We start from the raw sequence: 17,744 nt of genomic DNA, 5'->3' as shown, positions 1-17,744 counted from the left end.
TCCCAAGAGCCGGTTGAAAGTAGTTTACTTCTTTTCCCACTTGTCAGTTTGTACTTGGATGTTGAAAACTGACACAAATCTATGTGTATCAATCTTCTGCCTAGCACCTGGATACTCCCTAATAGAAAATCTGCAAAGACCCAAACTTACCCAGATAAGGATGTCCTTGGCATTTGGCCCAAGGAGTAAAGGGAGGGAAGACATAATTTTTAAAAGAGCTGCCCAACTTTGGCAACTTTAAAACTTATGAACTTCAACTCCCAATGTGGCTGGCTGAGGAATTCGGGGAGTTGAAGTCCACAGATTTCAAAGTTGCTAAGGTTGGATACTGCTGGTGTAGATCACCGAGATGTTCCTTTGGACAGGCTGAGGATGTTGTCTGCTCTTTTGAAGGAGCTTATGGAGGCAGAATAGGCATGTGTTTGGGTAACATTTCTCTTATGTTTCTCTCTGTACTTAAAATACTCTCTACTTTAAATCGTATAGCAGATACTATACTATACATTGCCTGTGTCCCTTGAATATGGCATTGCTTTGAATCCTAACAGCAGATCTTGGCTTGCTCTGCTGCCAAGACCCATAGAGAGTGTCCAGCTTGAAATTGACTAGTTTGTCTCTGGCTTAACACACACCATTGCCTTACACAATGTAAGCCGCCCTGAGTCTTCGGAGAAGGGCGGAATATAAATTCAAATAAATAAAAAAAAAACACACCAGTGCAAAACTAATTGGTATTGACTCTTGAACTTCTATAGTTTGGCTGAATTCCTTTTCCGGTAGCCGCTGGTCTGAGAAGATAGCATTGGATACCCTTTATAAAAGGCACAAATATCAAGTTACCAATACATTTTTCTCTACTACTTTTTTAGATAGTGACCTGCAGGCTGAAATTGGATATAAGGCTAAATAAAAAGATTTCTCAATACCAGCTTTCAGCAACTTGTACCCATCAACTGCACCTCAGCTGGGCAAATCCAAATCACCACAAGGTGGTAATTATAAGTAATACTTGAACTCACAACCATTTGAATTTACAATGGTGCTGGAAACAGTAAATTATGGTTGGTCCTCACCCTTATATCCATAGCAGCATCCCTACAGTCACATGATTAAAATTTGGCCACTTGCAGCATCCTGTGGTCACATGGTCATCATTTATGAACTTCTCAGGAGGCTTCTGGTAAGGAAAGTCAACGAGGGATGCAAATCTGCTTAACAACTGCTTAACTCACTTAACAACTGTGGTGATTCACTTAACGACTATAGTAAAAAAGGTCATAAAATACAGTGCCACTCATTTAAAGACTATATCACTTAGTGACAGAACTTCTGATCTCATCATCGTAAATCAAGGGCTATTTGCCACCAAGTGGTAGATAAATTGATAAGTCAACTGGTTCAGGGGTCTCCAACCTTGGCAACTTTAAGACTTGCGGACTTCAACTCTCAGAGTTTCTCAGCCAGCTTTGCTTCAGTTCTGGGAGTTGAAGTCCGCAAGTCTTAAAGTTGCCAAGGTTGGAGACCCCTGAACTGGTTGACAGATCTATAATCATTTTGGATAAATCGTGTTGCTGCGCCTGAGAGATGAACATTTCCCTCATAAAACCCTTTCTTTATTTAATTCCCAGAATTCCTCAGCCAGCCACCACACTGGGAGTGGAAGTCCACAAGTCTTAAAGTTGCAAGAACACCTGCAGGATACATCCAGATGACCATTACACTGAAATTAAGAGACACAAATCTTTTGCTGCCTTCTAGCCTTAAGTTGATCGAGTGAGAGTCCTTTGGGGGAAAATGGAAAAAGTATTGGACCAGTACAGCTTACCTGTTAGTCCTATGAAGAGACCAGAACAGGAAATAAATTCCGCAGGAGACTAAACACTACTTTTATTTAAATTGACTATAGTAACGTGAGCTTGTCAGTCTGATTGTGCTCTCACCTCTCTGCTTTTATAACCATATGAATTAGAAAGATGCATCTCTGAGATGTTTGTGTATGCTTTCTATATGTGCCAGACTTAATCTATACTTTTCTTTCTCTCAAGGCCATCCTCTTTATTCTCTTTGGTACTATTCAACAGATATTGTATATGCAGATTACTGACTGCTATTCCCATGGTTACTGACATTTGAATTTTACCAATGAAAAAAATGCCAATTGCTAATCTTACAGTGTTTTTAGAGGATTTGTACTGATAACACCACAGCATGGACTTGTTCCTGAGGCACGTCAAGGAGATGTTATGGAGATAGCATAGTTAGGCTGATATTATCTCCTCCCTGCTCTTGGACAGTAGCAAAGCATTGTGAAGCCTCTATGTGAATGAACTCCCATACAGAGAGAAGCTAATAAATACATTACTGTATTCAGAGAAAGACCCAGAAAAATACAAGAAATGTTACTTTTGTTGTAAAAAAATAATGAGTAGTCTGGCTTGGATATTATTTAAAGGAAGACTGCTGGAACAGGGTGCAAAAAGCTATGTGAGACTCAAAAGTGGGTGAAGCTGTATTATATTGACTTAGATGAGGGGATAAAAGGGGAACTCATCAGATTTTCAGACAATACCAAGCTGGCAGGAATAGCCAACACCCCAAAAGTTAGGCTCCAGATTCAGAAGGATCTCGAAAGACAAAAGTAGTACCTGGCTCAACAGTAGTAACTCTGAGAGGGATCTTGGAGTCCTAGTGGACACTCACTTAAATATAAACCAGCAGTATGCTGCAGGTGCCAAAAAAACAACAACAAACCAACAAGTCCTAGGCTGCATTAATAGAGGGATAAAATCAAAATCACGTGAAGTGTTAATACCACCTTATAGTGCCTTGGTAAGACACAATTGGAATATTGCATCCAGTTTTGATCACCACAATATAAAAAAGATGTTGAAACTCTAGAAAGATTGCAAACAAGAGCAAGAATGCTGATTAATGGACTGAAAGCTAAAACATGTGAAGAACAGTTTCAGGAATTGGGTATGTCTAGTTTAATTAAGACGTCTTTGGACAGCGCTGGCTTTTCGGCTTTGAAATGGAGATGAGCATCGCTCCCTAGAGTCGGCAACGACTAGCACATATGTGCGAGGGGAACCTTTACCTTTACCTCTAGTTTAATGAAAAGAAGGACTAAGGGGTGACACGATAGCAGTGTTCCAATATCTTAGGGGCTGCCGCAAAGAAGAGGGAGTCAAGCTATTCTCCAAAGCATCTGGGAAGACAAGAAACAATGGATGGAAACTAATCAAGGAGAAAAACAATTTATAACTAAAGAGAAATTTCCTGATAATTAGAACAATTAATCAGAGGAACAACTTGCCTTCAGAAGTTGTGGGTGCTCCAGCACTAGAGGTTTTTAAGAAGAGATTGAACAACCATTTGTCTGAAATGATATGAAGTTTCTTGCTTGAGCAGGGGGTTGGACCAGAAGACCTCCAAGGTGACCCTGTGACATGATTTTAAGTCGTGTTCCAGGTATCTGTCTCTCTTTCTCCCTTTCCTGCATGAAACAGCAATAAAGGAAGAAAATTAACTGCTATTTCCTATGCTTCCTCTTCAGTAGGAATCCTATTCTGCAGTTATTGTTCCTATCCCACCCTGATTCCAAGCTTCTATTTTCTGCTATCAGCTGCTTCACAAAGTAATTTTCAGCAAGTTGGATGAGGTGGACTTAAACTTCTTTAAACAATATTACTCACACTGATGCTTCAGTAGGGTTGTGGCCGAACAACTGAATCATCTGAAAAGCCAGACCGGTAGTAGCATCTTAGAAATTTACAAGGTTACAAAATCTTCAGGCTTCTGATGACATGAGGTGTAGCTCAAGAAGGGTTATGTCTTTTAATAAAATGTGTCAGTCTGAAAAGGCACTACCAGATACTTCCTGATTTAAATCTGCAAGGGTGATTATATCTGCAGCATGCATCCAGAGCAGAGGTGAAATGCTCCTGGATAGGACCGGATCATGCGATCCGGTAGCGATTGTGGCTGGTGGTTCGGTGACCTGGTAGCGATGGCGAAGCAAAGCTCCGCCCACCCACCCAGGTGTCTTTACTTCCTGGTTTTAACCGGTAAGGAAGTGAACCGGTAAGGAAGGTAAGTAGTTTTCACCCCTGATCCAGGGGTATGGATTCAGTTCTGGTGGAAGATTAAAACAATATATTTGTGCTTGTATTTTCGAAGCAATGCATAGATAAGAAATTAATATTGTAAATGAGATGCTGCTTGGATATCATAAATGGTAGGATGCAGTAATGAGGGCCAGGGACAGAAATAATATAATCTATTAGATGGGATTCTGAAGAAGAATCCTGCCCCTGAAGAATGGAATATCATTGCTTTAGCTTGTTTCGAAAGGAACCAGCCAAGGACCCCAGTTTTCACTGAAGACTTAACAAGCAACAGTTGCATTGGTTCCAAGAAACAAAGTATGAATAATTGCAAAATATTTTTTTTGTTTGTTTATTAAATTTATTTGCTGCCAACTCGTATCCAACTACTCTGGGTAGCTTATAGCATAAAAACTTTAAAGCACTAAAAAGCATTAAAATCAACTATCATAAAGATAAAATCTTAAACAATTAAATGAAATCATTAACACCAGATGGGAAAGGAGGGAGTCAGACACATGGGGGAGGGTGGGTGGGTAGGTGGAATTAAGTTTTAATTTATCAACCCTCCCTGGTAAGAAGCTTCCCTGTTGGGTCCCCAAGCCATCTGGCAGAGCCAGGTCTTCAGGCTCTTTTGAAACGTCAGGAGGGTGGGAGCCAGTGGTGAAATGTAAAATTTGTTACTATCGGTTCTGTGGGCTTGGCTTGGTGGTGGTGGTGGTGGTGGTGGTAGTAATGTGACTAGGCCATGGCCAACTTTTTTTTTTTACTTTTAAAAGCATTTTTTCTACAACCTCTTCGGCCAAAGAGGTTGTAGAAAAAAATGCTTTTAAAAGGCTCCTCTGACGATCCCAGTGATCATCAGAGGCTTTTTTTTTTACTTTTAAAAGCATTTTTTTGGCTGAAGAAAAAATGCTTTTAAAAGTAAAAAAAAAAAAACCTCCGATGATCGTGCGGCTCAGCTGGGCATAGGGGGGCCCCAGGGATTTTTGCTACTGGTTCTCCGAACCACCCGCCACCATCACTACTGGATCAGGTGATCCAGTCCGAACTGGGAGCATTTTACCCCGGTGGGAGGCAATCTCAACTCAGCAGGTAAGATGTTCCAGAGGGCAGAAGCCATGGCAGAGACTCTTCTGGATCCTGCCAGCCGAAATCCCTTGGCTGATGGGGTCTGCAGTATGCCCCCTCCCATCAAGTAGCTGAGACCCATGCCATGCAGAGCTTTAAAGTAATAATCAACACCTTAAACGGCACCTGGAAGCAAACCGGCAATCAGTATTGTACAGCTCACGAAACAGTGATGTAACATGGGGCCTGAAGAACTGCCTGTCCCACCACACTCTGTGCCTGCTGTAACATCTAAATGCTTTTCAAGGGTAGAGGGCATTAGAAATTCAGAATTACTAAATCATGGTTTGTTTAACCATTGTTTATTGATGAGCCACAACTAGCTAAAGTTATAGTATATCCTATTGCAAAGCACAATAAATCTATTTATTTATTTACATTTGTTAAGCCAATGACCATATTGGCACTTTATATCAAGCCACGCTTGGATTGGGCCTAGTATGAGTTACATTATGGTTAAAAGCAACTGTGTGTGTGTGTCTGTGTGTATCTTTTCTATATGCAATATCTTTTTCTGTATTTTGAGTATGTAGGGGAGACATTGGAGACTTGGGAAACTTTCTCCTGCAGCTCTGCTTTGCCGACATGGATCCAATTTCAACTGGGCCACTGTGTATTGCTTGTTGTTTGCTTGTTTTTAAAGCATAGTGGTTGCTTTATATTGGCCAGGTGGGCCAATGCAAAAGCTAATTAGCACATGCATTATAGGAGCTGAATCTACACACTGTGACTTCTTGTAAGCTGCCACTTCAATGGTGTTGTACCAGCATGTAAGTGCTTGACACTAGAACTCAGAATGTCTTATGAACATAATGTATGCTGAGTTCCTTTGATGTTAAATTAACAGTCTCTTTAATTTAATTATGTTGCCAATGGCCAACTATCATTTGAGACAGAATCTGTGTGTGGTTGTATTCAGTGTTGCAATATAAGCCATGTTACTATGGACAATTAAACTATAGGCATATAGCTCCTGTTGAATGATTGAAAGCATATGAAACTCTTGGAGGAAATATCTCAAACATGACTGTGGAACATGCTGTACAATACCCTATGCCAGTTTCTCAACCTTGGCAACTTGAAGAACTCTGGATTTGAACTCCCAGAAGTCCCCAGCCAGCCCTACTGGGAGTTGAAGTCCAGATGTCGTCAAGTAGTCAAGGTTGAGAAACACTACTCTACGCTCAGGTCAAACAGCCCTGTTAGGTTCTGAATGAACTAAAAATGTTATCTCCTAATTTATCCTTTGTAGCATAAAAGTAGAAATACAGAGCTGGCTAACCACTCAAGAATGCAATAACGTAATGTCATAAGCCAGGGGTATCAAACTGGTGGCCTGCTGGCCAGATGCATCACGCCCACGCCACACCCACCCCGACTCCGCAAAGGCAAAAAATGTGATTTGTCACGATAGGTCACGTAACACAATTGAGTTTGACACCCGTATCATAAGCTAACAGCCCTTGGAAATATGCGGGAAGTTCAGGAACAAATGAAGATGAGCCTGAGATTTCAACACAGCTTTTGCCAACACATATTTTGGGGGCACTTCAGACCCTAAGTGCATTTTTTTAAAAAAAAGAAAGGTATAAATACAGGTAGTCCTTGATTTACGACCACAATTGAGCCCAAAATTTCTGTTGCTAAGCAAGATAAATGAATTTTACCCCATTTAATGACCTTTCTTGCCACAGTTGTTGTTAAATGAATCACTGCACTTGTTAAGTTAGTGACTTGGTTGTTAAGCGAATTGAGTTTGCCCATTGACTTTGTTTGTCAGGTCACAAAAAATGACCACATGACCCCAGGATACTGCAACTGTCATAAATATCAGTCACTTGCGAAGCTTCTGAATTTTGTTCATATGATGAAGGGGATACTACAATGATCATAAATATGAAAAACGGTTACTTTTTTCATTGCTGTTGTAACTTTGAACAGTCACTAAATGAACTGTTGTAAGTCAAACTATCTGTACATATTGGCCTTTTTTTTGCCAATTTTACATTGTGATTTTCCAGGATTTGAGCAGCATGACGCTAAAACCAAGACTGAATAGAGATCTGCTTGATAGAGAAAGAAGGAGGGGGCTAAGTGCTATGGCAACCATTTTTCATGCTAGCTGGAATTTGGTGTATTCATACATATCCAAGGAAAGTCTTTCTAGCTATAGCTTTTCAGGGCTCAATCTAGAATACTGATGAGATGGCATTCTATGTTTTTGAAAGTATATCTATATTGAGATTTGAGGTAAATCAAGCAATCCATCAAATCCAGCCCTAGGAAGAGGGGGAGGAGAAAGAAGAAGAGGAAGAGGAAGAAGATGATGTTTATGTTTTAGTTGTTGAAAGAGGAAGGAAGACATTTATTCCAAAAGAGATTGGTATCTATTCCATCCCTCTTAGCAATTTAAACACCATATTGAGGCTGTGCAGTGCCAAAGCTGCATTTTTAAGGTGCTATAGACAGGCGATTCATTCATGTTCTTAATTGGAGATCAAATTTGAAGTACTCTCCACCTTATCTTCCCTCCACCTATAGGTTCAAATTTACACTGTTTAGAATGATTTTCTAAACATTTTTTCTATAGAATTTTGAGGCTGAAGTCCAAGCCACTATGAGTCCAGTGAAGGAACTACAAGATACAGGAGAGTTGAGGTAACTGACTGAAGTACACAATTAGTCACTTGTTTATTGGGTAAATTTTATCAAAACATTATGTCTTTAATTTCAACTTTCAGCTGCAAAACAGGAAAAGCAGTATGTATCCGTCAGTTGATCAATGGGATGCTAAAATAATAAGGATACAGAATAGAATAGAATAGAATTTTTTATTGGCCAAGTGTGATTGGACACAGAATGTCTTGGTGCATATGATCTCAGTGTACATAAAAGAAAAGATATATCTACAAATTCTGCAGCATTAGAGATATCTCAATGGGATTGACATCTGAATAGCCATATATGGGGGAGGGGAAATGGGTTGCAATATACTATTAAGAATTGAACCCTAATACCCATTGTTTTTTTACCCTAAGCCAAAATGTTGGTTAGCATTACTCTGATAATCAGAAATGTGGCTATTAAAGAATGATAGCATATTCTTTAGACACATCTTAAAAGAAAAATTAGGACCATCAGCAGGAGAGACAAACTGGAAGTCACGACTGAACTATTGCAGTTTCTTCCCCTTTTAAGTTTGCCGCATGTGCTGCTGGTCTTCTAAATGGAAACCCACGATCCAAACTTTTACAAAATGCATAAGCGGTGTTTCAGTATATTTATCCTCCTCATTATTTAACATCTCAGGCACTCTTGTCTACATATCTGTTTAAAAAAAAACACCAGAGCATCAAAAATTTATAATGTATTTAAAAGGAAGTGGGAATTTAATGGAACCAGAATCCTAGGGTTGAATGAACCTCAGCAAGATGGTGCTTTAATTGGTAGTGTAGCAGGATCTTTGTCCCAGTATACATAACAGCTCATCCGTTTGAAGCAATGCTGTGTTGTGTGATCAGACTTCATTCAGCAAACGGTTCACATTCCTTTGAGTTGTTGCATTACAGAAATGAGCTGCTGATTGCACTCCTGAACACTTTGCTGCTCGTCTCTCAGCCTTTCCTGATCTTGAAGAATTGCTTCCTGTGGGAGAAAAGTCAGAAGGCACACTTAGATGAAAATTCTGAACCACAGGAATAACTTGCAAAGCATACAATAACCATACCTCACTTCCAGACCCTTTCCATAAAGTTTTTTGGTTCCAGAATCTGAGCAGGTGTTATACAATCTTCATGAGCAAATTATTGTTTTGAGTAACTAAAATACATGTTTTACAATCTCTTAATCACCCTGTCCAGAGGGAAATAAAATCACGCGAAGCTTTTCTTCTGCGTTGTGTTAAGCAATGGCTCACTTAATCATGATTTTTATAAACGATCGTTCATTTGGTTAAGATGAGACTTGGTGGTGGGAAGCTTCCAAACTCTTTTTATGTGACCCACTTTGGGACTATTGTCTTTAAATTATCTTGGTTGAAAAACAAAATGCATGAAAACTATAGCTCGGCTGCTCTGAAATAGGTACAGCAATTTAAGTACCTTCAAATTCCTTCCTTCCCCAAAATTATGGGGAAAAAAATTCACATTTCTGACCACGTTTGCCAAAGCTTTCTTGATTTGTATCAGTGTTCCATCCACTATGACCTTTATCCTCCACTACCAGTTCTAATGTAGGCTCTGGATACCAACAATTTTGCCTCTTTCCTCCATTCAGCCATACACTCTACTTTACTAACCACAATGGCTTAATATGTGTAATGTGTGAAAGGAAGAAAAAAGCAAGCAACCAAAGCAACCAAAACACATAATATGAAATAGGTCAGGTCGTTACCCCCACAGAAATGGTACCTATTTTATCTACCCGCATAGAACATACTTTCAAAGTGTTAGGTGGACAGAAGCTGAGGCAAGAGCTCACCCCAATATGCAGTGCTAGGACTCGAACCACAGGAGCAGAAACCATCTCCACTAAACCACCACATCTCTTGGGTTGGACCTAGAGAGAGTGACTGATCCAAAGTCATTCAGTTGTTTTCATGCCTGAGGTCAGTGGTGGGATTCAAATAATTTAACAACCGGTTCTCTGCCCTAATGATTTCTTCCAACAACCAGTTCACCAAACTGCTCAGAAAGTTAACAACCGGTTCTCCCTAAGTGGTGCGAACTGGCTGAATCCCACCACTGCCTAAGGTGGGACTAGAAATACAGTCTTGTGGTTTCTAGCCTGGTGCTTCAACCACTAGACCAAAGGATTTCTAATAACAAAGAAAAAACTATAACAGATTTTTCTGTAATGTTAAAGTATGGAATTGGTTTAATATTCACCACAGATTTAAGCTGACCGGTGTAGTATGCACATATAAAGCATTAGCCTAACAAAATGCCTTGCTCCCTCTACTGTTTCATTTAGCTGGTTGAAGCAGTGGATGGTGCAAGAGGTTTTGTTTGCTTTGTATATGATTTTTCCAGAAGTGAATGCTCACCATGGGAATTTTTAGAACTTTTAGAATTTTTAGAAAATCACTAATTAAAATGGACTTGTAGAGAAATAAATGCTGTTTATTGCTCCAATGAAAATCAGTTGTTGACTTGAAACATTTCACAGAAAATAATTGTATGTGCACATAACATACACATATACACATATTAAAAACTGGAAGCTATAGAAAATTATGCTCTGAAAACAATTTAATGCTGTTTAATTTTTTTTAAATTTGAAATTATATCCCGCCCTTCTCCGAAGACTCAGGGCGGCTTACACTGTGTTAAGCAATAGTCTTCATCCATTTGTATATTATATACAACAGGGGTGTCCAAACTTGGTCCCTTTAAGACTTTTGGACTTCAACTCCCAGAGTTCCTCAGCCAGCAAAGCTGGCTGAGGAACTCTGGGAGTTGAAGTCCAAAAGTCTTAAAGGGACCAAGTTTGGACACCCCTGATATACAAAGTCAACTTTATTGCCCCCAACAATCTGGGTCCTCATTTTACCTACCTTATAAAGGATGGAAGGCTGAGTCAACCTTGGGCCTGTTGGGACTTGAACTTGCAGTACTTGCAAGCAGCTGTGTTAATAACAGACTGACTTAGTCTGCTGAGCCACCAGAGGCCCTAATTAGTTCTAGTGATATGAGAATCATCACTGGTTGGTTTTTTTTTTGCATCTCTTCCTCACGTGGGGACAAAAAATAAGGACCTTGCACTAAAAATTGAACTCCATTCTCTGTCTCTTTTTCAAAGCTGATTTATGTTTGATGATCTTGACAATAGTTCAGTGGTGGTATTCAGCCGGTTCTATCTGGTTTGGGCAAACCAGTAGCGGCGGCTGTGGGAGGCTCTGCCCCCGCGCCTGAATGTCATCATGTCCCATTTTTGACGGTCTGCGCATGTGCAGAAGGTCCTGCGCAGAGGTGGCGCGTGCGCTCATATTTGCAAACTGGTAGCGAAGGTAAATTAATACCACCCCTGCAATAGTTAGTTGAAAAACATAAATCATCAGTTACATGACAAGCGAGTGTGTTTTAACTCAATGAGATTAAAGTCTTTATGAAAAATTATTGTTACTGATCTCAGTTGCAGTGTTCCAGATTAATTAACTAACTTTACTAACACAAGAATGCACCCCAATACTGGGAAAAAGATTAATGTAGACATTAATGATCTTCCTGGGTGATGAAATTATGTGGACAATAAAACTACTGGAATGGGAAGAGGAAAAGCAGGAGGGGTGACACTCACAAGATCTGTTCTGATGATTTTGAGTTCTTTTGTAAGTTAGCTCCATGGGAGCTGTATTTTTCTGAGATGCAACTGCTGCTCAGTAGCTACATGATAAAAAAAATATAACACAATATCTGCTGTTTTTAATAAATGAACATGTAATCGACACCAAATCAAGGTATCATAACTCTGGGGAAGGTAGAGGGTACTAAAAAGGTCATGTGCTTTGGGGAAGAAGAGAAGCAGGGCAACAGTATGCAAGGCCATATCACACATATGTGGGTGACCCAAGGATCCCATTTTTGGGGGGAGTGTTGTTGTTTTAAAACAGGAAAGCGCTAAGGCTTTTTCAGAGCTTACACTTCAAAATGGCAGAAAACTTTGCTGCTGATTTACATGGAATTGAAATGTTGTGATGCAACTAGAGGTGGTTTTGGTGAGAGGAAAATGAGGTTTGAGAGTTTTATTAAGGCTTAAGGCTATGGGTAGATCATCTTTACTTTAAGATGTAATAATTGTTTGCGATACACTATTATTGTTATGATGAAAAACTGATAATGTATTTAGAAACAGAAAAATGGAAAACAGACTTGAGTCATACTTGATATTTTGAACTATTAGAAGTATATTGACTTTTAAAATCTTTTCACTTATAAATGAGGGCTGAGATGTATCTTCATAGACTCTCCTGACAGCTTTTCATAGACCATAATATAGTTTTAAGATCTTTTCTCCCTGCTCACTTTATGTCCCACTCCTGGAACCAAACTGGGGAAAACTACTTTAAAGCTGTATAATTAAAAAAAGACTGGAATATTTTGCTTCACTCTTCGGCAAACAAGGCAGGCCCCACTGTTCACGGCTGGTCACCTCTCCGGCCGCCCAGCAGGCCGCTCAGGCCAGACAATGGTCACAATGTCTTCACTTCCCAGCAACGTGAGGAGCCACTGCTGCCGCCACCGCCTAAGCCCTCTCTATGCCCAGGAGCCGAGCTGAGCCGAGTGGGAGCCATGAAACGTTCCTCCTTTCCAGCCACTGCTGCCCATTGGCCCAATTCCCCAATGCAAATTTCAGAGCTGCATTTCAGGCAGAGGCCAGTTCCCCTGTAATGTGCAGCAGGGCACCGGGAACCGTTTTGGATTCGGAGAGGGGATCGCAGCGCTGCCGCCTGAAAATGCTCCTTCCCGTTGTTCATTGCAGAGCCGCGCACCCTCAGGAAATCCTGATTCCAAAGGAAAGCGTTTTCGGGCAGCAGACCCACGATCCCCTTCCTGATTCCAAAAGTGGGGTGTGCAGAGGCAAAAAAAGTGCTTCGCGTTTTAGGCGGCAGATCTGGCCAGGAGGAAAGAGGTGAGTCTGCTGAGAAGGAGGACGAGGGTGCGCGGCCTTTCTCCCTGCTCACTTTATATCCACTCCTGGAACCATACTGGGGAAAACTACTTTAAAGCTATATAATTAAAAAAAGACTGGAATATTTTGCTCCACTCTTCCAGTTTGCATCCAAAATAAATTCCCCAGGCCAACCAAATACACGAATGGAACAAATATGCAATTTAATATTCCCCTTGGGAATATTCATATGTTTAAATATTTTAGCTATCCAATAACTGGATTTGTCTGGCCAGATTGCAACACAGCTTAACAATAGTGAAATCATAAAAATGATCTAAACAATATTATTTTTGAATACATTACTTAGAAAATACTATTAATCTCTCTTGCGCGTACACCCCACTCTCACCAAAATTTGTGGTTTAGACCAGGGGTCTCCAACCATGGCAACTTTAAGCCTGGCGGACTTCAACTCCCAGAATTCCCCAGCCAGCAAAGTCCCCCAGGCTTAATGTTGCCAAGATTGCAGACCCCTGGTTTAGCCCAAAACAAAGCTCTTTTTAATGTAGGAGTGCACACTACAACTTGAATAGGAACAGAGACTTTCTGAGGGTTGTCTTAATAGATCCTTCGGGGATATCATTGCAATTAGGCCAACATTATTTAATCTAGAAGGCACTAAGAGTCTTGTTTGAAGTCACTGAACAGAAAAAAAAATATTATTTCTGAAAACACAATTTATCTTAACTTTCCCAAGCTCCGACAAATGCAACAGCTTTATCAAACGGGTTTTAGTTTTGAAACATGGGTACTATATTTATCTTACAGGGTTGAAATTTTGTTCCAGGGAGTTGTTTTATGTCGAACATCAAAAGCAACTCAGAGGAAAGAGGATAAGGAAATGTTGGGAAACTTGCCAGTCTCTACCCTTCTCTTGAGTTTTGTAAATATTTACTCTCAGTTTGAAGAGTTCCTCCTTTTCCTTGTCATTCTCCTCAGCTCTGGCTTTGAGCCATGCTTCGTTTTGGACTTTGTGTTTTTCTAGCATCACTTGTAGTTCCTGAGTTAAAGAAAAAATAAATCTTTATTAGAAAGTTAAGAATATTTACCACAGTCTACCAAATACATACCATATTTTTCGGTGTATAAGACGCACCAGAGTATAAGACGCACCTTAATTTTTGGGGAGGAAAACCAGAAAAAAAGAATTCTGCCTCTGCCTACCAGCATCAAGATCAGTCGTGTCCACACTTCCACTTGATTTTGATAACAAGCAGCACAGATCTTTTTATCTGTTTTAAACAAACCCTATCACTCTACGTGCATTTAACTGGAATAAGTGGGGTGGGGGATGATTTTCATGGGGGAAGAAAAGGGACTTGGCACTGAAGGCTCTGCTCCCGAGATGCCCCTGTCTTCCTACTAATAGCTCTGGGGGAAGGGTTGGAGTACAGCCTGAGGAACAAACCTCTTCAGGATGGTGGTGGTGGTGGGAATCTGCCCAGCAGCTTCGGCAAACAAGGTAGGCCCCACTGTTTGCGGCTGGTCACCCCTCTGGCCGCACGGTGGGCAGCTCAGGCCAGACAATGGTCGTGGTGACTTCACTCCCCAGCAACGTGAGGAGCCGCTGCTGCCGCTACTGCCTAAGCCCTCTCTACGCCCAGGAGCTGAGCCGAGCCGAGTGGGAGTCGTGAAACGTCCCTCCTTTCCAGCCACTGCTGCCCATTGGCCCGATTCCCCAATGCAAATTTCAGAGCCGCGTTTCAGGTGGCAGCCAGTTTCCCTGCAATGTGCAGCGGGGAACCAGGAGCCGTTTTGGATTCGGGGAGGGGATCGCAGTGCTTCCCCCTGAAAATGATCCTTCCCATTGCTCATTGCAGAGCCACGCACCCTCGGGAAATCCTGATTTCAAAGGAAAGCATTTTTGGGCAGCAGACCCACGATCCCCTTCCTGATTCCAAAGGTGGGGTGTGCAGAGGCAAAAAAAGTGCTTCGCGTTTTAGGCGGCAGATCTGGCCAGGAGGAAAGAGGTGAGTCTGCTGAGAAGGAGGACGATGTGCGCACTGGCCACCTGATTTTTGGGCCTTCCGGGCCCACCGGAAGTCAGGAAACAGGTTGTTTCCAGCCTCCGGAGGGCCGCCAGGGGAGTGGGGAAGACCGTTTTCGCCCTCCCCAGGTTCCAAGAAAGCCTCTGGAGCCTGGGGAGAGTGAAAAGTGGGCCTACCAAGCCCACCGGGCCAAAAGCGGAGGGAGCATGGGGGGGTTGCATGCCGGGAGGGCACACTGAATTATGGGTGTGGGCACACATGCGCGTGACCCCTCCACTCCCCTCTGCTTTTGGCACGCTACGGCAAAAAGGTTGGCCATCACTGACCTAGGACAACTTTGGTTGTGTAATCCTCATTCTTTCTCTTTTCCCACACAGGAATATAACCTTCTATTCTATTCTCCCTTCCCAAGACAGGTGGTATCTGTGCAAAAGTGTAACTCATAGAGTGTGCAGGTTTTTATGAATGCTGCATGTTATAAACTTCTTGTTCTCTGCTATAACAAGAAGCCTTAAACTTTTCCCCAATCCTTTGCTATGGCAAGATGTTTTTGCATCTTTTTTACTTTTATTTACCTGACAATAATAACCAAATACTTGGCAGACGGCACAAAAATGATCCATACTTTTCTGTGAGTTCACTGCCGTGATTCTTCACTCTCACTGAAGTGAATGTACCAAATTCCCCATGGATTATTAATTGCCTTGGAGTTCTGTATGATTGCTGTTTTTAACTATTAAATGTCAAGTGTTTATTTGCCTTGAATGCTATCGACTTCAAAAATATTTAATCTATTGTATTAGGTATTAAGTATAATTTCATTTTGGGTCTTCCAGAATGTGTTAGTTTGTTGAAGGTCTTGACAGAATTGGTAATGAAGGCAGCCCAATTTGAAACACTAGTATTAACAGAAATAATACTAAACTAATACTAATTAATAATAAATCCTACCTTCTGCTGGTTTTTCAGATTTTTGTCATATTGATCTTTTTCATGCTGAAAAGCCTTGGTTGCCTGAGCTAGTTCAGCTTTTATCCTGAAATGACACATCCATGAAAATAAGAATTTAACATTATTTTAAAAAGCAAGCAAGCAAGCCAACACAAACAAACAAATAAATGTACAGAACAGATATATAGAAATAGCCATATCCATCCATTCATACACATACTGTAATTGAAAGAAGTATCATAAACCTGTATTAAATTGCTATAGTTTTATGTTGATTAAACTCACATACGTCTTATATTTTAATGTTATTTTTTTGGGGGGAAAAAATCTTTCCCAGCAAGAGCACCAGAATATAGCCTGTAGATAGCTAAGAAGGGAATTAATCAGGGATATTAACTCTTTTTTCCCACCGGTCTAATTAAAATAGAAAATAACTTCAAAATATGGTCTCAACTAGGAAATACATCCTGGAGAAGATGATGACAAACTGCTTCTATACTGTTGTCAGGAAAAAAACCATGGATCTGTCCTTATAGGCTACCCAAAGTTGAGAATGATTTAAAGGCAAGTTTACTCTGGCCAGTATTGCCTATTTCAAATTGGATTGTGTGTGTGTGTGTGTGTGTGGTGGTGGCAATCAAGAAGGTAACCAAGCCCATACAATTGAAGGCCTGTTCCTTGTTACCAGTGGTGGGATTCAAGCAATTTAACAACCGGTTCTCTGCCCTAATGATTTCTTCCAACAACCAGTTTGCCAAACTGCTCACAAAGTTAACAACCGGTTCTGCCGAAGTGGTGCGAACTGGCTGAATCCCACCACTACTTGTTACTCTATTTTTGCCACATACGTAAAAAGGGAAGGGCATTTGACTGTGCAGCTAACAGAATAACAAAATAACAGAATTGGAAGGGACCTTGGAGGTCTTCTAGTCCAATCCCTTGCTCAGGCAGGAGACCCTATAGTACAGGGGTCTCCAACCTTGGTCCCTTTAAGACTTGTGGACTTCAACTCCCAGAGTTCCTCAGCCAGCTTTGCTGGCTGAGGGACTCTGGGAGTTGAAGTCCACAAGTCTTAAAGGGACCAAGGTTGGAAATCCCTGCTATTATATATAGGGCCTATACCATTTCAGACAAATGGCTATTCTTAAAAGCTGAGATACTTCTTTTGATATTTTGACACTGCCTCCACCCCCTCATGAGTTCAGTTCACCTTTATTTTTTATTGTAAATAAACAATGATATTGTATATATGGGGCTTGAGTCCAAGGGAGCCTCTTCCTCTCATGGAGAATTTTCCCTGTTCAACAAGGGAAACTGATGGTTTTTCTCTTTTTTTTTTTTTTTTTCCTGTACAAGTCTAATCCTCCATAAAAAAAATTATGGCGATAACAATCATCATTATGTTATGCTTCATATTTTATTCTGACTTTGACTAAAAGTCATAGTTAAGATGAAGAGGAAACAATTACATTTATTTATTTATTTATTTATTTATTTATTATTCGTATTTGTATACCGCCCTATCTCCCGAAGGACTCAGGGCGGTTCACAGGCAGATAAAAACATTTATATACAAATTAAAAATAACCATTTAAAAAACTTATTCTAAAGCCCGATTCTTAAAAAATGATATAAATATTAAAACTAATTAAAACCCCTATAAAATTTAAAATCTAGTCCAGTCCTGCACAGATGAATAAGTGTGTCTTAAGCTCGCGACGGAAAGTTCGGAGGTCTGGAAGTTGACGGAGTCCTGGGGGGAGTTCGTTCCAGAGGGTGGGAGCCCCCACAGAGAAGGCCCTTCCCCGGGGCGCCGCCAGACGACATTGCCTAGCTGACGGCACCCCGAGGAGTCCCTCTCTGTGAGAGCGCACGGGTTTGCAGGCAGTTTATAGTA

At 40.9% G+C, this 17,744-nt stretch overlaps 1 protein-coding gene across 1 annotated transcript in view; it reads right to left on the bottom strand.

Moving 5' to 3' along the window:
* Positions 1-8,778: 8,778 nt before the first annotated feature.
* The window catches only part of LOC131191526 (uncharacterized), a 67,553-nt gene continuing 58,587 nt past the window's right edge, over positions 8,779-17,744 (bottom strand). Inside the window, exons 17-20 of the mRNA XM_058169751.1 lie at positions 15,848-15,932; positions 13,804-13,908; positions 11,535-11,620; positions 8,779-8,882 (exon numbers count right to left, since the gene is read on the bottom strand). Of these exons, the coding sequence (XP_058025734.1) occupies positions 8,852-8,882; positions 11,535-11,620; positions 13,804-13,908; positions 15,848-15,932 (307 nt within the window). The 3' untranslated portion in view covers positions 8,779-8,851. The remainder of the gene's footprint in view (positions 8,883-11,534; positions 11,621-13,803; positions 13,909-15,847; positions 15,933-17,744) is intronic.

The sequence above is a fragment of the Ahaetulla prasina genome, chromosome 2 (assembly GCF_028640845.1).
Source record: "Ahaetulla prasina isolate Xishuangbanna chromosome 2, ASM2864084v1, whole genome shotgun sequence".
Classification (NCBI taxonomy): domain Eukaryota; kingdom Metazoa; phylum Chordata; class Lepidosauria; order Squamata; family Colubridae; genus Ahaetulla; species Ahaetulla prasina.
The sequence above is the reverse complement of the archived record's forward strand: the minus strand, read 5'-3'. Positions and strand labels throughout refer to the sequence as shown.